Consider the following 21,318-nt stretch of genomic DNA (forward strand, 5'->3'; position numbering starts at 1 on the left):
TGCTTGTGTGGAAGAGCATCTACAGGATTGTGCCTCTGGTGTAAGTTAAGGGAGATCAAGGGAAATTTCTAAATCTAAAGCAGTTGCACAGCAGACAGGGAGTACAGAAACAGACCTCTTCCTCGGAGGAAGTAACCTAAAGCTTCCCAGAAACTGAAGCAAAGGCTTAAATTAAAGTAATATTCTCATGAGAATAGTTATTGGAAACAAGCCCCAAAACACAATCAAGATCTGGCTTAACTTTTCCTAACCTAGCAGAAATTTGGGAGCACTATACAGGCCATATACTTGAAAGTAAGGAGTGCAACTCTCAACCACCACCACACTGAAAGCAGAAGAAGATCTCAAGTTACCCTTCCTTTCCTCCTGAGTTATGTCATGGATCTTCTGGTTCACAAACTCGGCATAGGAGGCAGCATACCACACCTGCAGCAGGAGCACAAGGTAACAGGACACTGAAGTGGAGCCAAAACTAATGGAAATTTATTTTAAAATGGGTTTTAAGCAACACATTTACTTCACTTGCCTCAACCACTAACTCTTCTTTCTCCTTCCACCCTCAATAATAAAGTCTGGTAAGATCAATGCGGCCCCACTGAGGAATGTTAGAGCTTTGCTCAGGAAGTACATCCATTTAATTTTAAGGTCTAGCTTCCTAACACGAATGTTTATCTCGCACATGGCTTCCAGTTGTTCTTAAGGAAGTAAGATTAATATCTCTTCAAACCCAGCTATATGACTGTAAAGGATGGATGTCATCAGAGTACTGATACTTGTACCAAGAGGAATGGAAATATTATTAACTTGGGGGATTTCCCATTTCTTTCCTGCTCTCCTTACTTAGACAATAGGCAGCAACATCCACATAGACTCATTTAAAATGCTTCTGAGCTTCTGAAGGATTGGAACAATATGGTCCTGCTTCCCAAAACAAAGATCTGCCAGGCTAGCATGATGGACCCACTTTTGTCATACAAGGAATTTCAGCCTTCAGCAAAGGCAACCACAAGAGGCAGGAAGATAAAGTTTACAAAAGCCTAAAAGCAGATGCTCACATTTAGATGAGAATTCTTCCATCATTTCATTTGTTTGATGAAAAAGAGTGGATTTTAGAAAAGATTTCTCAAAGAAGGCATCAACAGATTTTCATCAGGAAAAACTCAAACAAGTTTGAACTTGCAGTGGGCCACAGGCAGAGGTGAGTAGGATTTCAAGGACTCTCCAGCAGGTGCGTCACTCTGCAGGAATCTCACTAGCTGGACAAAGACAAAAACCTGGAGCTCCTGGACTACACACCTGGCAGGCAAATCAAAACTTCCCAGCTTCAACTACTTTAATCTCTGAACAAAATGTGAATGAATGCCCTACATCCACTTGGGGAAGAAATCAGGTCACCAAGCCTTTCAGTTAGCAAGCCATTTTACCCCAAAAGACACTACTAACACATAAAGTAAGAAAAATGATGCTCCCACATGGAGGTCTGTACAGATTTAAAGTCTTATTTCAAATTGTTTTAAAAAACTGTTGAGAAAATGGTATTTGAATACACCTAAAATGGATTTGTAAGATTTCTAGTAATTCAGCTTAAAACATTAAGGACTGATTTCAGATAGTCCTGCTCTTAAAGGGTATAAGTAGGCGTTTGCCCTGATTCACTAAGTGCACTTACTAAACAATTGTTTTTTCACAAATTGTTGAATTCTACATTCAAGAAGAGATTTGAAGAACAACAAAATTTCCTGATAGCAAATTTTTTTGGTCTCCCCCCCAGTGCCCAAAAAATGTTGAAAATTAAGGCCATCTCAGCCAGCTACACTACTTTGAGCTCAACATAATCAATAAATTTTCAGAGGGAACAAAAAGCAAACTACTGGAAAATCACAATATCCTTTATCATTTTTCACATGCAAAGTTTCAAAAACTTCAGGAAAGCCAGGTAGAAGGAGAGACCACATTCACTTAAGGCACCAGAAAACAAGCCAGGAACACACAGGGCTAACTGAAAGGGCATCCAGAATTAAAAAAATACAATTGCTGCAATAAAAATTAGATTGTATCAGCAAAATATATGCTGTGTAAAGCATGACAGGGAGAGACAAATAATTTACCTATTTTTATTTTAAACTTCCTCATGAACCAAAGCTCATTAAAATGCATATGTTGGTGACTAACTACTTATTGACTTCAGTGATATTCAATTCAGGCCAGGCTTCTTTCAGAGGAAAAAAGTTCTAAAACTATTCACATCAGTAGTAGTTTTTGGCACTTAATAGGCATCAACTTTTAAAGTACTATTTAACCAGTAGAAAAAGAGAATCCTGACACACAACAATGCCATACCTTGAGTTCCTGCTTGGGTTCCACATTTTTAATGGTGGTGTAATAAATGTGGTGGCCGTACTGATAGGCCACTAGGTTCTGCTCCAGGTGATTTTGAGCTGGACGCACAAACATCATCCAGTTACACAAAGCCTCACTGGACAGCTCAAACCACAAGTCCTCTTGCAAGTCTCTGTCTTTTCTGTCACCCTTATCAAGAGAAACCTGTAGCAAAATCCAATCACATGTGACTGTAACTGCCTAGCAGCACATTCAAAAGAATTTGACTAAGAAAACTACAGCGCCCATGCAACTGTTACATTAGGGGAGCAATGAAGACATAGCTCATTTTCTCTTTACCAACAGAGACCCAGAAACAAGCAGAGACATACTTAGCAACAGGTAAAGATTAACTAGGGAGGCAAAATGGATCCTTCCAAGGTTTTCAGGGACAAGAATCATTCATTAAAGGGGTCAGGCATAGTATGAACAAGTGACTATAACAAATGACACACAGGTAGCTGTAGCTTTAGTAGGCTCCAGAAACATCAGTCAGAAGTTTCGAACTGGCACACCCACTTTTCCTTTCATTTCTTGAGTCATGACACTGCCTCAAGCAGGAAACAGCATTTTTTTAGCTGAACTTCTGATTCAGCAACCAACTTCTCTTGGTTGCTGAATCTGCCTATGCTTGTCAGACACTGACCATCAGAGCCCTCCTAAGACTGTGGATCTAAACTCCAACAAATAAAGGACCAATTTTTCCTAGTGAAACCAGTATGGATAAATGGATAAAAGTCACTCAAATACATTTTACCCCATACCAATTACTTGGCAAGAGGAAAGGCATAAAAATATCTCCTCACCCCTACATCTTATGAATAGAAAGGTAAGAAACATATTTTGAACTGAGGTTACAACATGACATAAAAGAATGGCTGCAGAATTTCCTCAGAAGGGGCTGCTATTTTTATGTCCAGATGCTGCTTCAGCTCACGTGAGAGTGATTCACAGCCTTCCATGTTATGCACCCTATATACACATATATATAGCCTATCACCATAATGCCAGAACATTCACAGGGATTAGTGTGTCACCCTGAATAACAGAGCAATTTTGAAACCAAAACAATCTGGGTATTTCTTAGTTACATTCAGAGATGGAAGTAAAAAATATCTGTAGTGAATTGATGAAAGTAGAGTGACAAATTAATGAAAATCAAAGCTTAGGCACAAATTGATTTCCCCTTTTCTCACCCTTACCTTCAAATGGATATAGCAGTCTTTGAGCTCAGTCTGTCTGACCAGAGGCCCTTCCACAGGCCCAAACTGTGTACGCTTTGGGATGCGCCTTTTGGAGAACACACCTCCCAAAAACCTGTCTATGTAGAGCACCAGGGGAAGGCTCGCCCTCGCCCTGGTCAGCACAGGCCGGTTTGGGATGGGATGCAAAGGTCCATGTTTTGGACACACTGAGGGATGTGCGTTATTACACTCTTCACACCCTGCAACACAAAGGCAGAGAGGACATGACTTTTAGGCAGACACTCACATACCAGCTCAGAGACAGCCTTATCTCTCTCTAAACTTCTTTGGCTCAGCTGTGGGAACACTTATGCCAATAATCTGTCTATATTTCAAAATATTAGACAGGCCAGTGTCCAGCAAAATAGGAACAGATCAGCTCAGAGACTTGACTAGAGACAGAATTTGGCCTTTTCAGTCAAGCAGCCCAATTTGAATTCACATTTCTCTGTGAATCAAGACTCACATTTACTCATTACCGCTAAAATCTGAATGGTTTTTGCCTCTCTTTACTAAAGGTCTAATGGAGAGGGAAGAAAAGGGGGGGGGGGCAGGAAGTACACTACATATGACTGCACATGCTTACACAAATCATTGGGATCAAAGGGTCGAGGTGGATCTGGATCCCACTCATCCATGTCAGTGTCTTCCCCATCTTCATCCTCATCTTCATCCTCATCATCTTCCTCTTTTGTTTCTATCCTTTCCATTTGATTCTGCAGAGGTGCTAAAGAATCAGAACCATCCACAGCCTCCATAGGAGGTAACACTTGGTTATGCACCGGTAATGATGCCTGAGGAGAGAATTCACAAACAATTCAAGCTGATTCAATAAACAAACCACAAGGACAAGTAATGAAGGTCCTTGCTAGCCTACCCTTCCTGCTGCCTATGGCAATGGAGAGGAGGACAAGGGAAGGTGCTAAATGACTGCCAAGGGATGTTTTGCATGGCTGGCTGCTGCTGATGGCCTCACTGAAAACACCTGTATTACTCCCTGGCTATACCCTGCCAAGGACTCAGTTCTCAGAAGAAACAGAACTCAGAGAAGTTCTTGATCCTTGCAGAAAGTTTAAAACCAAGTCCAGGCTCTGTGGATATTACCTAGAGCCTAAAGCTGTATTTTAATTTCTTCTGTACAAGTGAGAGAATCCTGCACTTTGGCACACAATCTTCTCTTGACAATCCAACAAAACCAATCTCCAGAGTACAAAGGTAGAGGTCAAGAAAGGGTGAGGTAATGTGGAGACTGGATATAAAGCACAGGACATGAAGAACAGTTGAGGCCATTGCAGACTTCCACTAATTTTCAAGTTTAGCCCTTTCCTTCCTTAAAAGAACTGCAACATTTGAAGTTTGGCGCATATTTCATCACCCACACCGGCTTCTCAGGTAGAGAACAAGAAATAGTACAGGCAGCAGAGCTGCCTGAAAACACTGGCAAGGAAACCCAGTGGATGTTACTGTGACAGTCAGCACTACACCTTCTGTTAAGTTCACTTTTCAGCACTGACAGACTTTTAGAGTGGCTGCTCACAGAACCATCATTGAAACAGGTTTCTCTGTATATTAAATATATGATATCCTAAACCCCCATGCATTCCATGGTGAGACTAGGGAAGACAGTAAAATCTGTACTACACCTTTCTCAAATCTCCTCCCATATCACTTAGCCGCATTTCATCCCCAGAGATGATGGAGCAATGGAATCCGTGCGCTCATACATGAAAAGGAAAGGGTGCCTGGCAACTTACTCTATCTGCTTGCGGCCCCTGCTCCAGAGCCACTGGCTGGGGGGGGTCAGCAACGCTGCCGAGCACAGACAGGTTGGTGGGATTCATGCTCTGAGCAGCAGCAGGCAAGAGCACCGTTACCTAAAATCACAGGCACTCATTTTAGCACTGCAGCATTTCCATCAGTCACTTAACATGTGGGCAGGGCCCGGCATGCACAGCTCCCTTGAGCCCTGCACTCTACTCAAAAACTGCTGCATTCCCATGATTTTTGGGGTTCAAATAGGGATAATGGGCTTGGACAGAACCTGTAGCTCCTGGGACAAAGGGAAAGACTTAAAATCTATAGACTTTGCAAATTCTGAATTACCTATTACATATTTTTAAGGTCCTGGGTTCAACTGCACTAAAAACAGATGTTAGGAGCTCTTTAGCTCTTGGTAAAACCAGTGATTTGGGGTCTCTTTTCCTCTATACCCAAATTTACTTTCATTTTCAAGGGAAAAGGTAAAGAAGGACTAAAAAACATTTCCTCATTTTTTGACTTTTTCTTTCCTCAACCAAACCTTGCTAATGGCTGAGGGGTTTAGAAGTAGATAAGCTTTAAGATCCCTTCCAATCCAAATCATTCGGTGATTCTATGATCCAGGATCCATAAAAACCAAGATGGTGTATTGACCTCATGAGAAGACCAACCTCTCAAAAAAGAGGTACCCAACAATTATTTTTCTTTACATTTGGTCACACTATATATTTTTGTTTACATACTTTTTTTTGGTGCTGTAACAACCAAATTAATGCATATTACATTGTTCTCATCCATTCAGCAATAAAACAAAGCACAACTAAGGAATCACCTTAGTTGTGCTTTGTTTTATTGCTGAACCCCTAGGAATCACTTTTCCTGCCTTTTGTTTCCTGCTTATCTATACAGGAATTTGCACCATTATTTCACGTGACTTTTCATCCTTCTCTACAGCTGATATCATGTGGCTTCTAGTCTGTGTCTCTGACTGTTAAGCAGCTTTTTTGCTAAAATCCAAGCTCTTGGCTCTCTGTAGAGTGCTTAATAAATATCAGATAAAACTGAGAACAGTGCATTGGGCCAGTAGCAAGGGAGCAGACAACAAAATCCATAATGTAAGCACTCAGTCCTAGTACTCCAAACTAGTTGCTTTGTTTAAAGAGGTATTAAGAGTAATTTATAAAACTCCTGAAAAACAACAGCAAAAAGACTTCAGGGAATGGTGCAATGGTGAGGACGAAACCACCACGACAGTCTGGTATTGACACTTCTGAAGCCAAGTGGCAACAAAGAGGCATTATTCCTCCAGTGTGCCAGCAAGGATAGGGTCATACAGATCTGGATCTATTTGTACCCCCTATTAGCATTGCCTACTACTAATCACACCAAACATACCCTTATTTGCACTTCCATGTCAGGCACTGCATGGATTATGGGCATTATTTTTATAAACCTCTCACTTTCTTTCTACAATAAAGTTTCTTCTGAAAGACAAGAGGAGCTTTAATTATTACTTTATCATTAGTTGTCAGTTCAGGGATGTCCCACATGAAATGCTGATGTAAAAACAGCTGCACAGGCAGGAGGTGATATAATGAGGGATTAACCATACACCAAAAAATTAATATCTATGTTAGGACTGCTATCAGACTGTGTTGGAATGGAGGACAGGCTGAGGACAAGGCAAGTGCTTCTGGAATAGTAACAGCAGATCACCTCTGTTGGAACTCCCATCTGCACTGTGTACGAATAATCTCTAATTAATCATATATTTGTTAAATGAGCTTTAAGACAATTAAATAAGAACTTCTGGCTTTTTAATGCAGGGAAATTGATGGAGTGAAAAATTCAAGAACAAAACTCCAGAGAATAAGAAGAATGAGAAGACAGGCAACACCTTTATTGTGTTAGTCATTGCTTCCCATCTGTGCCTCAACCATTTAGAAGGTTTTTTAGCAAGAAAATTTGTTTTCAGCACAGATTCAATCCCTCACTCTGCCCCAAGACTGTCAATAAACACACATTTTAATGATGGCTTTGGTGATGATTCAGAACTAGTACATCCATTCACACACGTCAATAAAGACCCACCAACCAGTAATGATTTTAAGTCTATGACAAGCAGAGAATTCCAACCAGAGATCTGAAAGCACCTGTCTACAGCTGATTATCACAGCACAGTCCCCAAAGATACCAGTAAGAGTCAATAGCAACTTCCTCATCCATGATGGATGTAAAAAGAATAAGAAAAATCATCATAACCTTACAAACACAGGCTGCAGTTTTATTTTTTTCTCAGCCCACCTGACACTGGCAAGCCCAGCACACCTGATAGGGGAGCCAGTCACTGAACTTCTTCAGGTTTCACACTTAATTTCCTGTGACATTTCTAGTAAATCTAGAATTTAATCTAATTTTTCTATCCCTCAAAAGCCTTCTGCGGACTCCAAGGCATTTGGATCAGAACCTGTATGAGAACAACTGAAAACCCCGTCTTTCCAAAATGGCTCATTCAGATGACATCAGTCACATCTGCTGCAGGGACACTGCTGAAAGATTTTTTCATGCTATCTGGGGCAGTAAATTAGAATTTTTGCTGAATATGAATTAAAGAGAAAAAACTCAAAATAATTCTTAACTTTTACTGTCATTCATGCTCAAGGTGGTCATTGGCCTTGATTAGGATAACAGCACAAGACTAAGATTGTCACTGGACAACTTCAAAAACAGCTCATTACCCTACTGCATCACATGAATGTCCCTTTACCTTCCCTAACTGTTCCCTCACAATTTTAGGCCCAAAATGAATAATATCTCTTCCTTACCTGCTGGGTGGTAGCATCCTGTTGGACGTAAGCCACTTGGGACGGATCTGTAAACAGAGTCTAGACAGAGTGAAAAAGGCTTATCAAACCTGCCATGGGGGTTTTTACTCCCAACTCACACAAGTTACCCTGTCCTTATGAAACAACCCACATTTGAGCCTTTGTCAACAGCTTCTAACCTGCCTGTTACCACCGCAAACTACTTCAACTTATCCAAGTAGACCTATATACATGGAAATTAAAAATTAGGTAATGCTCCATAAAGAGTTAATATATTTATGTGGCACTTTGCATCTGTACAGCTAAAGTGTTTCACGGATTTTATTTTTTTTATTTACCAAAATCACTTTGTCAGTTGTTGATTTGATAAAATCCGTAGGATGAAATTCAATAGCTCTATCTATGCCCTTAATGTGTAACACTTAAAAGCAGGATAGAAGGTAACTGTCAGCTTTTTCTTCCTGAAAATTTACAAGACTGCTGCATGCTTTCTTTTGAGGAACTATCATGCACATCCTATATAGGAATTTGATATGGCCAGGTTTAATTTCAGAGAAGCCATGCCAACTTCAGTATTCTGCAAGAACAGCCCTGACAGAATCCCAGGAAAAGCAAGACTAAGGATTGACTGAGGCCAGCCTTACTTAGCCAAAACTTGAAATATCTGAGCTTGCAGCAGCCTGGCTACAATAAAATAAAGCAGCAATAAAATAAACAAATTCCTTTAGCATTGTGATAATTTCATCATAGATGCAGAAGAGTGTCTGAATACTACACATCTTTTGAGACAATGGCTGTATTTAGAGTTTTGGAGTTAGTTGGCCAGTAACTTCCTGGTAGATATCCTCTCAGGACATCCCTTCACACAGAAGCTGGTTTTCTGGGACAGCTGACAGGTGCACAAGACACAATGTGCCACATGAGGCCCTGCCAGCACAACAGGGGTGCCAGGGACATGCATTTGCAGCACAGCTAATCTGCCCTGTCAGCAAAGATATTATAAAACACTCTGGACAAAGCGAGCCTGTTCCTTTTTAATCTGTCCATACAGAGGCAGAGATGCACAGCATATTGACCCCATATAAACATGTGCTGCAAGGAATAAAGGCTATTTGATATGATTATGCAGAAGAAAATTAATATAAAAGGTCTATAAAATCAGCAACTCTGCAGAGACCACAAAATTACGTTGAATAAACAGAGATGCTCTGCAAAAAGACATGACTGTTATTGTAACTATCAATTATGACAACCGTACTACACAAAACAAAGACTCTTCCAGAAGGAATATAGATGGCTCTTAGCTTTTTACTGGATACAAGAGGCAGAACTTCTGGTGAGATTCTGTTCTGGAAAACACCTTTGAGTAAATTATAATCTCATCCACCTTCAGTGAAGCATTTCATTATTCATAGCCTCACCATCCTTTGATAAGCAGATTTGCACATCAGACAAATGAACAGCATGAAGTCCCTGCTCAGCAGTGGGCAGAGAAAACTGCTGGGAGTGACTGCCTGCTATTTTCCAGTCATACCACTTGGCTGGTAACTGGCCTTCATCCCAAACAAGATTGTTGTGTTTTCTAGGTGCCAAAACCAGGGTGGGCTCAGAACCACACGTGCCTGCGTAGCTTCCACGGGGTGGATGTAAACGAGGGTGTGCTCCGAGGTGTCCACAGAGGTGTAGGAGGTGCCATCAGCCGTGTAAACCACCTGCTGTGCAGGGCCGCGCTCCTGCTCGTCACTGTACATGATCTGGGCCACTGCCCCCCCCTCGGGGACAAAGTGCACCTGGGGAACAAACAGATCCTGGACTCGCACCAACACAGGCCAGCTGGGACACAGCACCAGAGTCACGGGGTGCCTTGGAAAGCAGAGAGAACTTGTGTCCCAACTAATCTGAATGCAGTGAAAAACACATATTTCAAATCTCACTCAATTATTCTATCAGTAGAAATCTGGACACAACTCCCATCAGTGTCTAGTTTTACTTTACATTGCAACTCAAGACATAACTGCTACAAAGGGCACCCACCCATACTTAGTTCTTGCATGATGCTTCAGAAATTTGTAAGGAAACTAGTTCATATTTGAACTGATGTATCTATTAAATGTATTGGGCTATTGTTTCCCTTTATGCTCATATCCCTTTCAGGATTTATGATAATTATTTCATTCAGCTAGTTCTGTAGCTGGAGGTAATTTTTGCTGTCTGATGAGAGGCTAACGGAATTTATTAACTCTGATACTCCTCAAGATATAGTATTGCAGTTCTCAGAGTCAGCAGTAGGGCATATTAAACTGCTTCTCTGTAGTATGTATGTGTAGCATCAGTAGAAAATTCAACTATTTAAACAGACAAACCTATACCTAAAAACATTAAGCACAGATTCCAAGGACTACTAGAACAAGTTATGTCTGGGGCTGAACTTTAAATCTAAACAAGTCAATTTTACCAGAACATTATGATCCTAACTGATGATCATATAAAATTATATATATATATATATATATATATATATATATATATAAAATGAGCCAGAATACTGTATTCCAGTGAAAACAGGCTCTTGCCATCATTTACATGCTGAAAAGCATTTTCAGTGCATGGGAAAAACAGGACAGTGAGCAGGAAATCTAGTTTGAATACAGGTATTCATAGTCACATAAAATTCTTTCACATAAAATGATACCACAGTTACATATTTTATTTTGTTTCAGTTTTTAGCTTATGCTTCAGAAGACACCTAGTACTCCTCCGTGGATGCTCAGTGCGGATTGTGTACAATAGATCTTCTCACAAACACTGTAATTTCACATTTGGAAAGCCCTCTGCAAATACTCATTAAGCCTTAAAACTGCCATGTGCAAACAGCAGCATGGTTATCCCATTGCAGAGAGAAGGGAACACAGGCCATTGAAAACTGCCTTTCTTTGCAAATTTCAAAGCTGGAAATTACTGAGAGGCCAAATTTCTCAGCTTGTGGGTCAAATACCATGCAGCACCCTTTTCCTACCATACTTAAAAGAGTAAATCAATTTACAGAATTCTAGAAATTCCCAGCTGTGTTGTCTCAGAGGCAGAGGGACAAGCTGTATACCGCAGAACCTGAAAAAATTAAAACTGCAGAATTAAAACTGCATTAGTCACTTACAATTAATATTTCTCCCTTCCTCACTACCCAGATGTCTGTCTGGAAAAAATTACTCATATTACTTTCCCCAGGGTCCACCCACAGTTCCATCTGATTCAAATGATGCCACCAAAAGCGGCTGCCATAGATTTTGCTCATTACTCTGAACACCCTTTACTCTCCCACATGGTAATAAATGTATTTGGACACAAACTTCTATAGCCACTGCTTAGTTCTGTTCAGCTCATTTCAAAGCTCTGTGTCTTCACTGCTGCGGTTTACACAGTTCAGTTTCTGAAGCTTTAACCCTAAATCACCACAGAAATGTTTGTATTTCTGCTCAAATGAAAGCTGAGCTTCTAGACTCTAAATCAGGGCTGAATGGGAACTAACCCTCCCCACTAATCCCAATCCAGCCCAAGCAGAGGTGGAGCTCTGGCTAATCACCTGAGCAGTGTTCTGTTCCTGTCCTACAGACTCAGTCCACACCTGAGGACTTTCCTCTTTCAAGTCCATCTCCTCCCTGGCTGTGTGCTCCATGAGGAGAAGGAGACCTACTGGAGTAATATCTGGCTGAAGGGATTCATCTGTTCATTGTGCTTCTGCTTCCAGAAGACAGGGTGATCTTCAGCAACATGGCTGTAAAAAACCAGAGAACAGAGACATTAAAACCAGCATGACACAAGGCATGGAGCTATGAGGGATTTATTATTATCCACTACCACACTTCAGTAACACAGAGTAAAGCATTTTTGGCTTTATAAACACCTCCTATAAGACCCAAATACCTTAAGTTATGAGAACAAAGGAACAGAAATCTGATCTCACTGAGCATGGTCAAGTCCTACTGTTTGCCGCTTTCCATATCCCATTAAGGAGGAAACAAATCAACCATTGCACCAATTGCACTGAAAGATTACACTGAATTCTTTCTTCATTTCTTTCCTTGGCCACAGGCCATCCACACCACCTTCTCCTCATTGTCCTTCTGGCACCTACAGGCCTAGAAATCAATAAATAACGCAAAAAATGGACCTGAGGCTTCCAACAAGAAAACACTATGTTCAGAGATGCATCACCAGTTCCTCAGTTTGCCTGAATGAGGTTTTGTTTGATCACCAACTGGTTTTCCATGTACAGACAGATTTGACCTTGGACAAAATCCCAGTCCCAGGTTAGCAGAGTGTTACAATAGCCAACTACTAAAAGGGAACAATGAAACTTAAACTCTCAAAGATCCCGACAAACTGCTTCCAAGCTTGGTTTTATTCATTTCTTGCAATTTTACTGGGGCCTTCCAATCTGCCATTGTGATCCCAGAAGGGTAGTTTACAGCTCTTGTGATTGTTTGAGTCAGTGGTTCAGCACCTTCCCAATCCTTCGTCTCTAATGTTGTATTAAATCATAGGCCAGGAATTAGCATGAGGCTGAGCCCATTTCATTTCTCAGCTACTCCAATTAACTTTATTTTATATCCAGTGCCTCGCTGGGCTGATCCAACGCCAGTACCCATCTGTGCACCAGGAAGGAAGCAGAAGGCTCCTTGCTGATGCTTTCATTCATTTGCATTTTAAATGCAAATTATTTTAGTCATAATTTATCCCCATAAATGCTAGCATTCGGCTTGTCATTGACAAACTGAAAAATAGATAAGGAGAGGTAAAAAAAGCAGCAGGCACTTTATAAATCCTCCTAATTCTGCCAGCAAGGATTAAGCTGTACAGACCTGAGCACTGACTGTTCCACTGGGCCTGGCCAGCATGGATAAATCATCACGGCAGGGAAATCTCAGGCTAATGTCACTGAACTGTGCGGTGGAGCAAAAAAATCATATTACTTACATATACACAAAGAAAAACAGTGGGAAAGACATTTCTGGGCACTGCTAGACACCAAGTCTTGCTGTTACTGGTGACTGGAGTTAACACTTGCTGTCTCATGCTGAGCAACCCAGCACATGTGAGCCCCACAAAAGCAGACAGTGAGGAAATGTTCTGACTTTCTCTTATATCTGAACATCTCCAGTTATGGGAATACAGGGACAGAAACTTCATCTCCATTAATATTGCTTGATACAAAACATCACCAAAAAGTACTTAGGAGAAAAATTCAAATAAAATCTACGTACCAGCATTCAATTAACTGCAGCAAACATGAGTGATAAAGACCAGCCTTGTCTTCAAAGTGTGGCAGGTCAGGGCAATTTACAGATAAATATTACTTATTTATATATCCAAGTGCACACATGCTCTGATCTATAAATAAATACCATCCATCCCTACACAGAACCTTTCTCCTAGCTACTTGTTATGTTATTAAGGATTAAAGTTGGGAATTTCCCATGTCTAATCCTACCTCATTCACTGATCTCCTTCACTCATTTTATCAGGTATAGGTTCTTTATTCAGAATATATAAATATATACATATATCAGGTATATGATGGCCTCCACCCATGCGAAACCTGACAGCATTTATGTCAGTAACACACTGTGAACAACTTCTTTGCAAAATTTAACACCTATGCTGTTGATATTTTTCAGCTGGTTTATCCACAACAGCTCTTTTCCTAGACGGCCAATATTAATCAAGAGCCAATTCAGGTAATTGCACTAACAGTAGTCGGTAGTTTAATCAATTACCTAACTGCTTAGAAAACTAAAAATAAAAAACAAACATTAGAGGTTTCAATTCGGAGTAGTTTGACTTTTTAAAACAAATATAATTATCCTGTTAAAAAGAAAGCAATTGCATCACCTACTAATTGAATTAAGAGAAAGGCTCAGTTCTGGTTAATTCCACATGGTGCAACCTGTAGCAGAATTTTTGGCTGACCTTCCCCACCAGCAGACAATGAAGGTCTGAAGGAAGATGCTGACTCACTCCTGCAGAGTCATTTTGGCACAGATAACTTACAACTTGAGTACAAAGGAGACTGAAGGGCTCAGGCAGGGTCTTTAAAAGACAAAACTGGGAATTAAGAATCATCTCTGAAGAAAGAAGTACCCAAAAAGTTGCAAAGGAAAGCAGAAGACAGTCATTTCATGGTTCTGAAAGTTAGCACTAACTTATAATCTTGGGGGAAAATAAAGCAAGGCTGAACCAAATTCAGTGCCCCAGTGCTGCAGATTCTATAAACAGTCCAGTTATTGCTGTTCTTGACAGAAATGAAAATAATAAACAGCTCAGCCCAGCCAATTGTGCAGCAATAAAGAACAATAGTAGGAACTGCAGGATTTGCTGATGCTTTCAACTTCTGTACTTCCAAATACATCCTAGGATTGACCTCTGGTATGCGTTCCCTCAGTATGTCTGTAATCATGAAAACACACTGAAAAGCACATTTCCCTGGAAACATGGATGTGCTGAGAAAGAAGAAAATGCAGGAAGAGACAGGCTGTGTCCCAGAGAGGTCACAGGGACCCAGAGGGGCAGGAGCAAGTGTTGAAATTCAGCTGCAAAACAAGCCCTGCAGTCAAGGCCAGGAGCTGGGAAAATCTTACCCAAAGTCACTGACAATAGAACTGCCACAAAACACCAACACCTGAGCAAGTTTTCTGACACCGATGACAAGAAGAGACCAAACTAACTTTGCTCACTGATCTTTCATAGGATGCTCCTCCTCATGAATCCTGCACAATCTTATTTCCTACCCTAGATACACTCCCTCAATACCCATTACAGCCCTGACACTGATAGCCCACAGTGTCTTGAAATGTTAACCATTTCCCTGTGGTCTTCTCTCAGCTTTGGTAGTTTTTTAGCAGAAATAAATGTGAAACTTTGGACATAAGCATTGCCAAATCACTGGCATGCAGGGAGCGCTCTCTGCTTGCTCTCCACACTGTTCGCCCATGGATTATCTTTTGCAATTGTTGATTTTTCACACATCAGACATTTTCGGACAAGCTAAATAAACACCAAGACATGCACCTCAATGGGAAGCTCTGCTGCGTCAAAGGGATAACCATAAGAATCTGTGTAACAGAAATTGAAACTCAATTGCAGAAATCCTAAAAGAAAAAAAGATAATTAAAGATAAAAGGCATTGTAATAGGATAAACTCAGTTTTTTCTCAGTATTCAGAAAGTAGGCTACATTTTGTAATTAAAATCCATATAGAAGTTCAGTAAAACAGTAATCCAAACAGCTTGCTTAAATTCATGTTAAATTTACATGTTATGTATGTCACAACTATATTCTCTCCACTGTAAGAGGCCTGGCTCAAATACAATTCAATTTTTTTTTGTAAGTTCTTACTTTTCTGGAAGTAGAAAGATTAGTCAATTATGAAACATCACCCAATAATCACTCAAAATTCCACCAGCACCCCAATGTTTTCATACAATCCAGTGAGCATCACAAACATGAGCAAGAAGCAATGCCAGTGGGAGCTGTTAAAGCGTTTGCAGTAACTGCAGATGCAGCATTTTCCTCCCCAAATAACAGGCATGCCTCACCCTGTCTGTGCGAGGGGATGACACAAGCAGAAACAGTAACAGGCATAACTAAAGGGTACAAATATAGTCCAGTACCACTCCAGTATGGCAGTGGTGAGGCAGTGACAGTCCTGTGTCACTATATATTGTGTGAATCACGACACAACACAATTGAAGAACCAGCACAGCTCCTGTGACTTTGAAATATCTCCTCTAGTGGAACATTAGCTCATTCTGAGTGTTCAAGTAAATTAACCATCCCTTCAGGACAACACAGGTTTGTCTCAGAACACCATTCACATTTACCTTTCTTTTCTCAACACCTTCTGGGACCTGTTGCTGTCACAGACCTACAGCCATCTCTCTTTAGGTGTTGCACTTTACATCCAATCCAGAAAATGTCATTAATGACAAAATTTCTCCTCTGCTGCTCCTGATGCCTCAAAAGCATCTTGGTGTCATTGTCTGACAGTTCTTCATTTTTTTTGGAAATCATGCTTAAAACCTCCTTTTGACCTTGGCAACACTCTCCAACTCCTCCCCCTGCTCCTGTGGGACGGTGTTTTCTCTGGTACTGTATTATTAAATCAGCAGCTTCCCTGTGAACTGCATTCAGTTCCAGAGGATGGGAAAGCATTGCTCAGAGGGGCAAAGCACCTCATTTGCCTATCCAACAGCAATGTCTTTGTTAGCTTTGCTGCCTCAGCATTAGACACCCTGAGCCACCACAGCCCCACGTGTCCCCTTACAGGTGCATGCACGATCCCCCTACAAACACTCAAGAGTGAATAGTGCTGTAAGAGAAAACCACTAACACCAAAGTCACTGCTGGTTTGTGTTTGGTATCCAAGTGTTTTAAACACAAGTTAAGCTCAGTGAACTCATCTAGGGCTTCAAATGTAAGCTCTGAAAGCCAGAAAAAAACACCACAAAAAAAAATTAGAATCAACAATAACCGTATTTTCTTGGGAAACTTGCTATTAAAGAATGACAATTTCTTTCAATGCTATGACTACACAAGAATATACAGAGACAAAATTTCTGGGGACTTCATCTGCAGCAACCTCTGTGAAGTTCACTAAGGGCATTCTACTGAAAAATCCAAGCCAGTGGCTGCCAAACACTCATTTTTGCCTTTCTCTGGGATGAGAAAGGGGGAATATTAAAGCAGAGCAAGGGGAAAAGACCACCTCCCTGCTCAGGGAGGAATAAAGCCACTCAGTATCTCAAATGAGAATCCACTTTACAATAATGGTGCATAAACCAGCCAATGTGATTTACTCCCCAGTGTAAAAGAGCCTTGCCATAGCCTGAGGTTCCCTGCAGCAATAACAGCAGGAACTATTGCCTTAATCCTCCCATGACTGAGCTCACTGACAACTGTGAGCTCACCCCAGCCATATGCAAGGGCACCAAGATCGGTACAAAAGGAGCTTTAGGATTCTGAGTCTTCCTCCAGCTTTTAATATGAAAATGATTTATTATGCTAAAAAGGAACATCACATTTGCCAGCAAAAAGCTTTACCACACTTAATTATCCTAGTTTGCCTAGAAGGCAGAGCCAGTGCATTTCCTGAGATTCTTTAGCAGGAACATGCTTTCACTGCTGCAAGAAGGTTTCTAACCTCATTGAGGACTGCTGTCACCTCTTCTGCATTCCCATCCATCACAGGCACATACTGTTTCAAGGAGCTCTGGTCCTGGTGCATTTTGTGTAAATGGTATCAATCAGGTCACGTAAAACTACATTATTTATGTTTTACTGGTGAGTTAAAAATGGAAATCATACTAGGGCCGGGACGGCAAGAATTATTTATCTCCACAAAGGGAAAACTGGCTTAAATTTATTTTGTCATATAATAAATAGAAGAGCTCAGCCAAACACCAACTTACTCTTTGCTGCCATTGTACATAATGAATCTATCTCCTTATGGCACATCCATCATCAAAGCAACAATGAGCTGGAAAAGATCTCTTAGACCAAGGCCAGTCCTCTGCTAGACATCACACGTTACAGTCCTTTTCCTAAAGGGACAGTGCCCAGGCATTGAAGGTGACAGCACAACAGCCTGATGTAACTATTCTCTCACAACTTATCAGGTAAGTAGCTGAAGATCCATTTCTAACAGAGAATACAGGAGAGAATCCAGTCTGAGCACAGGTTAATATCCTCCTGGGAACTACCTAGGCTGTGTTTAGAAACCTACTCAGAGATGCTCCAAGGACATCTCTCCTGAGTCCTAATTTTTGTATAATAAAGTATTTCTCACACTGTCCTCTCTCTCAGTGGGCAAAGACTCAACTTCATTACCTTCTACATATGCAAATCTCTTCTTTAGTCACCTCTCTTCCCACTTGCTCAACATCTACATAGCCACTCCAGCAACCGATTTCTTCCTCCCACCCTCAGCTTCCTGAATCTCTGGCCATGTTCCTCATGTTCTTGTCTTCCCAATGTTTCATCCTCTGAGGTCCCTGTGATATCATGGCTGTTGAATCACATACTACAGTTTTTGGGCTCCAACTGCTCGAGACAATGACTGTGCCTTCCTAAAGGATTTGGATTATAAATCACAAAGAGAGAAGTCTGATAAAGCAAGGAAACAGGGAATACATACATTTAAAGTATAGGACGACACAAAAGGAAGACAAATGTCTGTATCAGTGTCTTCTATAGTTCTGCCCACACAACCTTCAAGATGGCTCTATTAGGGGTTACTGAAAGAAAATAAACCATTCCCTACCAGCTTCTTCCTGACAATTTTTTGTCTCCCATCCCTTCTCCTCCTCCAGTAAACTCTTTCCAAAAGAGCTGTCAGTTGAAGGGGATTCTTTCCCTTCCTACAAGTGGGTGCTGCTTCCTCTCTCCTTCTCCCGCCCCCCTGCACCTCTCCTCTAAATTTAAATCACCTGTCATAAAATTCAAAAAAATAAAACTACCTTGTTTCTGTACATAAAAACACATACCTGAGATAGCTCCTTCAGAATAGCTGCTGCTCTGCACTACCCTAGAGAACCTATGGACTATCTGCACCTTCAAACAGGTGAGCACTGACATATAGAGCCATTTCAGGGCTACAATACAACAACTGCATGTTTTACTAGCAGGAGATAAAAGTGACAAACAGACCCAATCTCACAGTCAGGTTCAAACAAAATTCAGCATACAAAACCAACCCACTTAATCAGATACACTTAGAAGTCCATTAGAATTCAGTGTACACAGCTGCCAGCAGCTGCAGGTGGCCAGGAACACACTGGAAACGGCTGCTCACTGCAGAGCAATTCACCCCAGGAGTGCTCATCCAAAGATTTTCTGCAAAGGATAGGACTAAGGGTGCCAGAGGAAAGCAGACAATACTACAGACCCATTTCTCTCTAAAATCAAATTGTCAATTATTCTATCAGATAACAATAATAACAACTACTCCGATATTTTATCTTATAAAAAAGATAATAAAGCTGTCTCTTTTTGCACAAGAGAAGTATCCATGAAGCAAAACGTCAAAAGCCATCACAATTTCAGAGAGAAGTTTTCCATTTAAGGACGGACTAGAGCAATACACACTTCTCCTATACATGAAGGCATTAGAAGGCTCAAGACTGCCAATTATTTTATTGTGTCCACAAAAGATCAAAGAATCCTCTTGTAAAATCAGTTGGTGATTCATTAGCATCTCATCTTCTAACTGAACTATAAGAAAAAAAAAACCTAAATTATTAAAAATCTGACAGAAGAAAGCAAAAGTTCAGTATAGTCTCTATTCCCATTGAAACTCACGGGGAAACATTGATAGGCATTTCACATACCCAGCTTTGCACTTGATCATTCTTTAAAGGCCTGTAAGAACCATAAATATATAACCATATAGCGATACACTAGACAGGATGCTGAGGTACCAAAAAGTGCATCACAAATACTGACCCTTCATTTCACTGTCAGGATTATGACTACTGTCAGTAGCCTAAAGCAAGTTTAAATTATAATTTAGGGATCCTGTAAGAGCTCTCCTGAGGCTCTGCAATGTCCAGCTGAGAGGTAAAAGGTGACCACACATAGCTCTTGTACAGGGAAATAACCCTAAAAAATGTGAATTATCCCTTTAGGATGAGTAATTCTGAAATGCACAGCATCAGGACCTCGTTCTTCCATTCCAACTCAACTATTTAACAAACTCACATAAACTCACTTTTAATGGAACTGGCGCACAGGAGGGGAAACAGGACAACTCAACACCAACACCCACAAAACAAGAGAGCCTCGAGATCAAGCATCCACTTGCTACAACCATACCAAGACCACAGGAACAGGGTTTTTGGCACCAAGACCACTGTCAGGAGACCCTTGAACCCCACAGCTTCCACCTGCCGCAACTGCTGCTATTCGCACCAGGACCTTCATGAATGAAACTACCTCAGGGCAGTGGGGAAGGGCCTAACTTCCCTCAACACGAAGCCTCAGGGCCACCAAGCCTCAGGGCTACCCAGCCAGGAGCCTTGCCCTATTGGGGCCACACAAATGCCCAACAGGCCCCCTGGGGCAAGGGACCCTTATGAGGGTGGAACGCGCAGAACACAGCGCACCACTGCGCCTTACAGGGTACACTGGAGTACCTGCACCCACACCCTCTGATACAGTCGCCACGGCCACCAACACCCAATCCGAAGACGGGGTGAGACGCCCCCTCCCCTAACTAGGCCAATAGGAGGCAGGGGCGCGAGGCATGGGGCCAATCGGCAGGCGTGAGTGCCCCCCCCTCCCTCATACCGCCCGCTTCCCGCCGCCGCGCCCCCCCCATCCTCCCCCGCCTAAGGGCAGCGGTGCCATCAGCCCCTCGTGTGAGAGCGCCCGGCGGCCAGCCGGTCCCAACCACTGAGCGCCGACGAGGGACACGGGCGGGCCGCCAGGGCAGTCGCTGAGTGGACGGGACGGGCCGGGCCAGTCGCCGAAGGAGGGGGAGCTGGGCAGAGCGCGGTGCGAGCGGCCCAGAATTATGGTGGAGAGATGAGACCCCCCTCCCCCCGGCAGTGCTGGGGAGGCAAAACATGGCTCCGGCACCCTCCCCCCCCCGCCGCTCAGGTGCCGGGGTCCGGACCGTACTACGTAGGGAGGGGGGAACAAGGGTGGGGACACCCCCTTCTTCCCGTGTCCGGGGCGGGTGGGGGATCCCGGCTAGGGTGGGGGGAAAGCGGACTGTACCTCTCCCGCGGGGTGTGGGGGGAAGGGAATGAGTACGCCCTACTTCCTCTTCCCCCCCCCACTGGCGGGAGCGAACGGTTTATCCCGGCCCTGCACCGCCAGCTCTGGGCGCCATCTTGGATGCGACTAAAACAACAAGTCTAAAACCCCCGGCGGGTCCCCGCGGCGTCCCCGGGCCGCGCTGCCCTCCCGGACCGTCCCATCGCGTTACCTGAGGGGGTCCCGTGTGGGCGCCGAGCCCCGGCCGCTGCCGCCGGCCCTGCGGCGGCCTCGAACCCCCCCACCTGTCCTCACCTCACAATGGTAGCTGCAGAGCGGGAGGGGGGGGGGGGGGGTGTGGG

At 42.4% G+C, this 21,318-nt stretch overlaps 1 protein-coding gene across 14 annotated transcripts in view; it reads right to left on the reverse strand.

Moving 5' to 3' along the window:
* PRDM10 (PR/SET domain 10) overlaps positions 1–21,318 on the reverse strand; it is a 45,974-nt gene that overhangs the window by 24,280 nt on the left and 376 nt on the right. For 2 of the 14 annotated variants that reach the window (XM_071449508.1, XM_071449509.1), the window contains exons 2-9: positions 11,787–11,978; positions 9,829–9,996; positions 8,207–8,266; positions 5,378–5,497; positions 4,210–4,417; positions 3,582–3,823; positions 2,341–2,544; positions 354–426 (exon numbers count right to left, since the gene is read on the reverse strand). In XM_071449508.1, the coding sequence (XP_071305609.1) occupies positions 354–426; positions 2,341–2,544; positions 3,582–3,823; positions 4,210–4,417; positions 5,378–5,497; positions 8,207–8,266; positions 9,829–9,996; positions 11,787–11,879 (1,168 nt within the window). In that variant the 5' untranslated portion in view covers positions 11,880–11,978. Of the gene's footprint in view, positions 1–353; positions 427–2,340; positions 2,545–3,581; positions 3,824–4,209; positions 4,418–5,377; positions 5,498–8,206; positions 8,267–9,828; positions 9,997–11,249; positions 11,315–11,786; positions 11,979–13,065; positions 13,147–15,271; positions 15,358–16,083; positions 20,510–21,188; positions 21,308–21,318 lie in introns of those variants that run through there. The other 12 variants (XM_071449507.1, XM_071449504.1, XM_071449514.1 and 9 more) reach the window with 12 other exon arrangements.

Source organism: Agelaius tricolor, unplaced genomic scaffold, assembly GCF_023055355.1.
Source record: "Agelaius tricolor isolate 1412-34295 unplaced genomic scaffold, bAgeTri1.0.p SCAF_29, whole genome shotgun sequence".
Lineage (NCBI taxonomy): Eukaryota > Metazoa > Chordata > Aves > Passeriformes > Icteridae > Agelaius > Agelaius tricolor.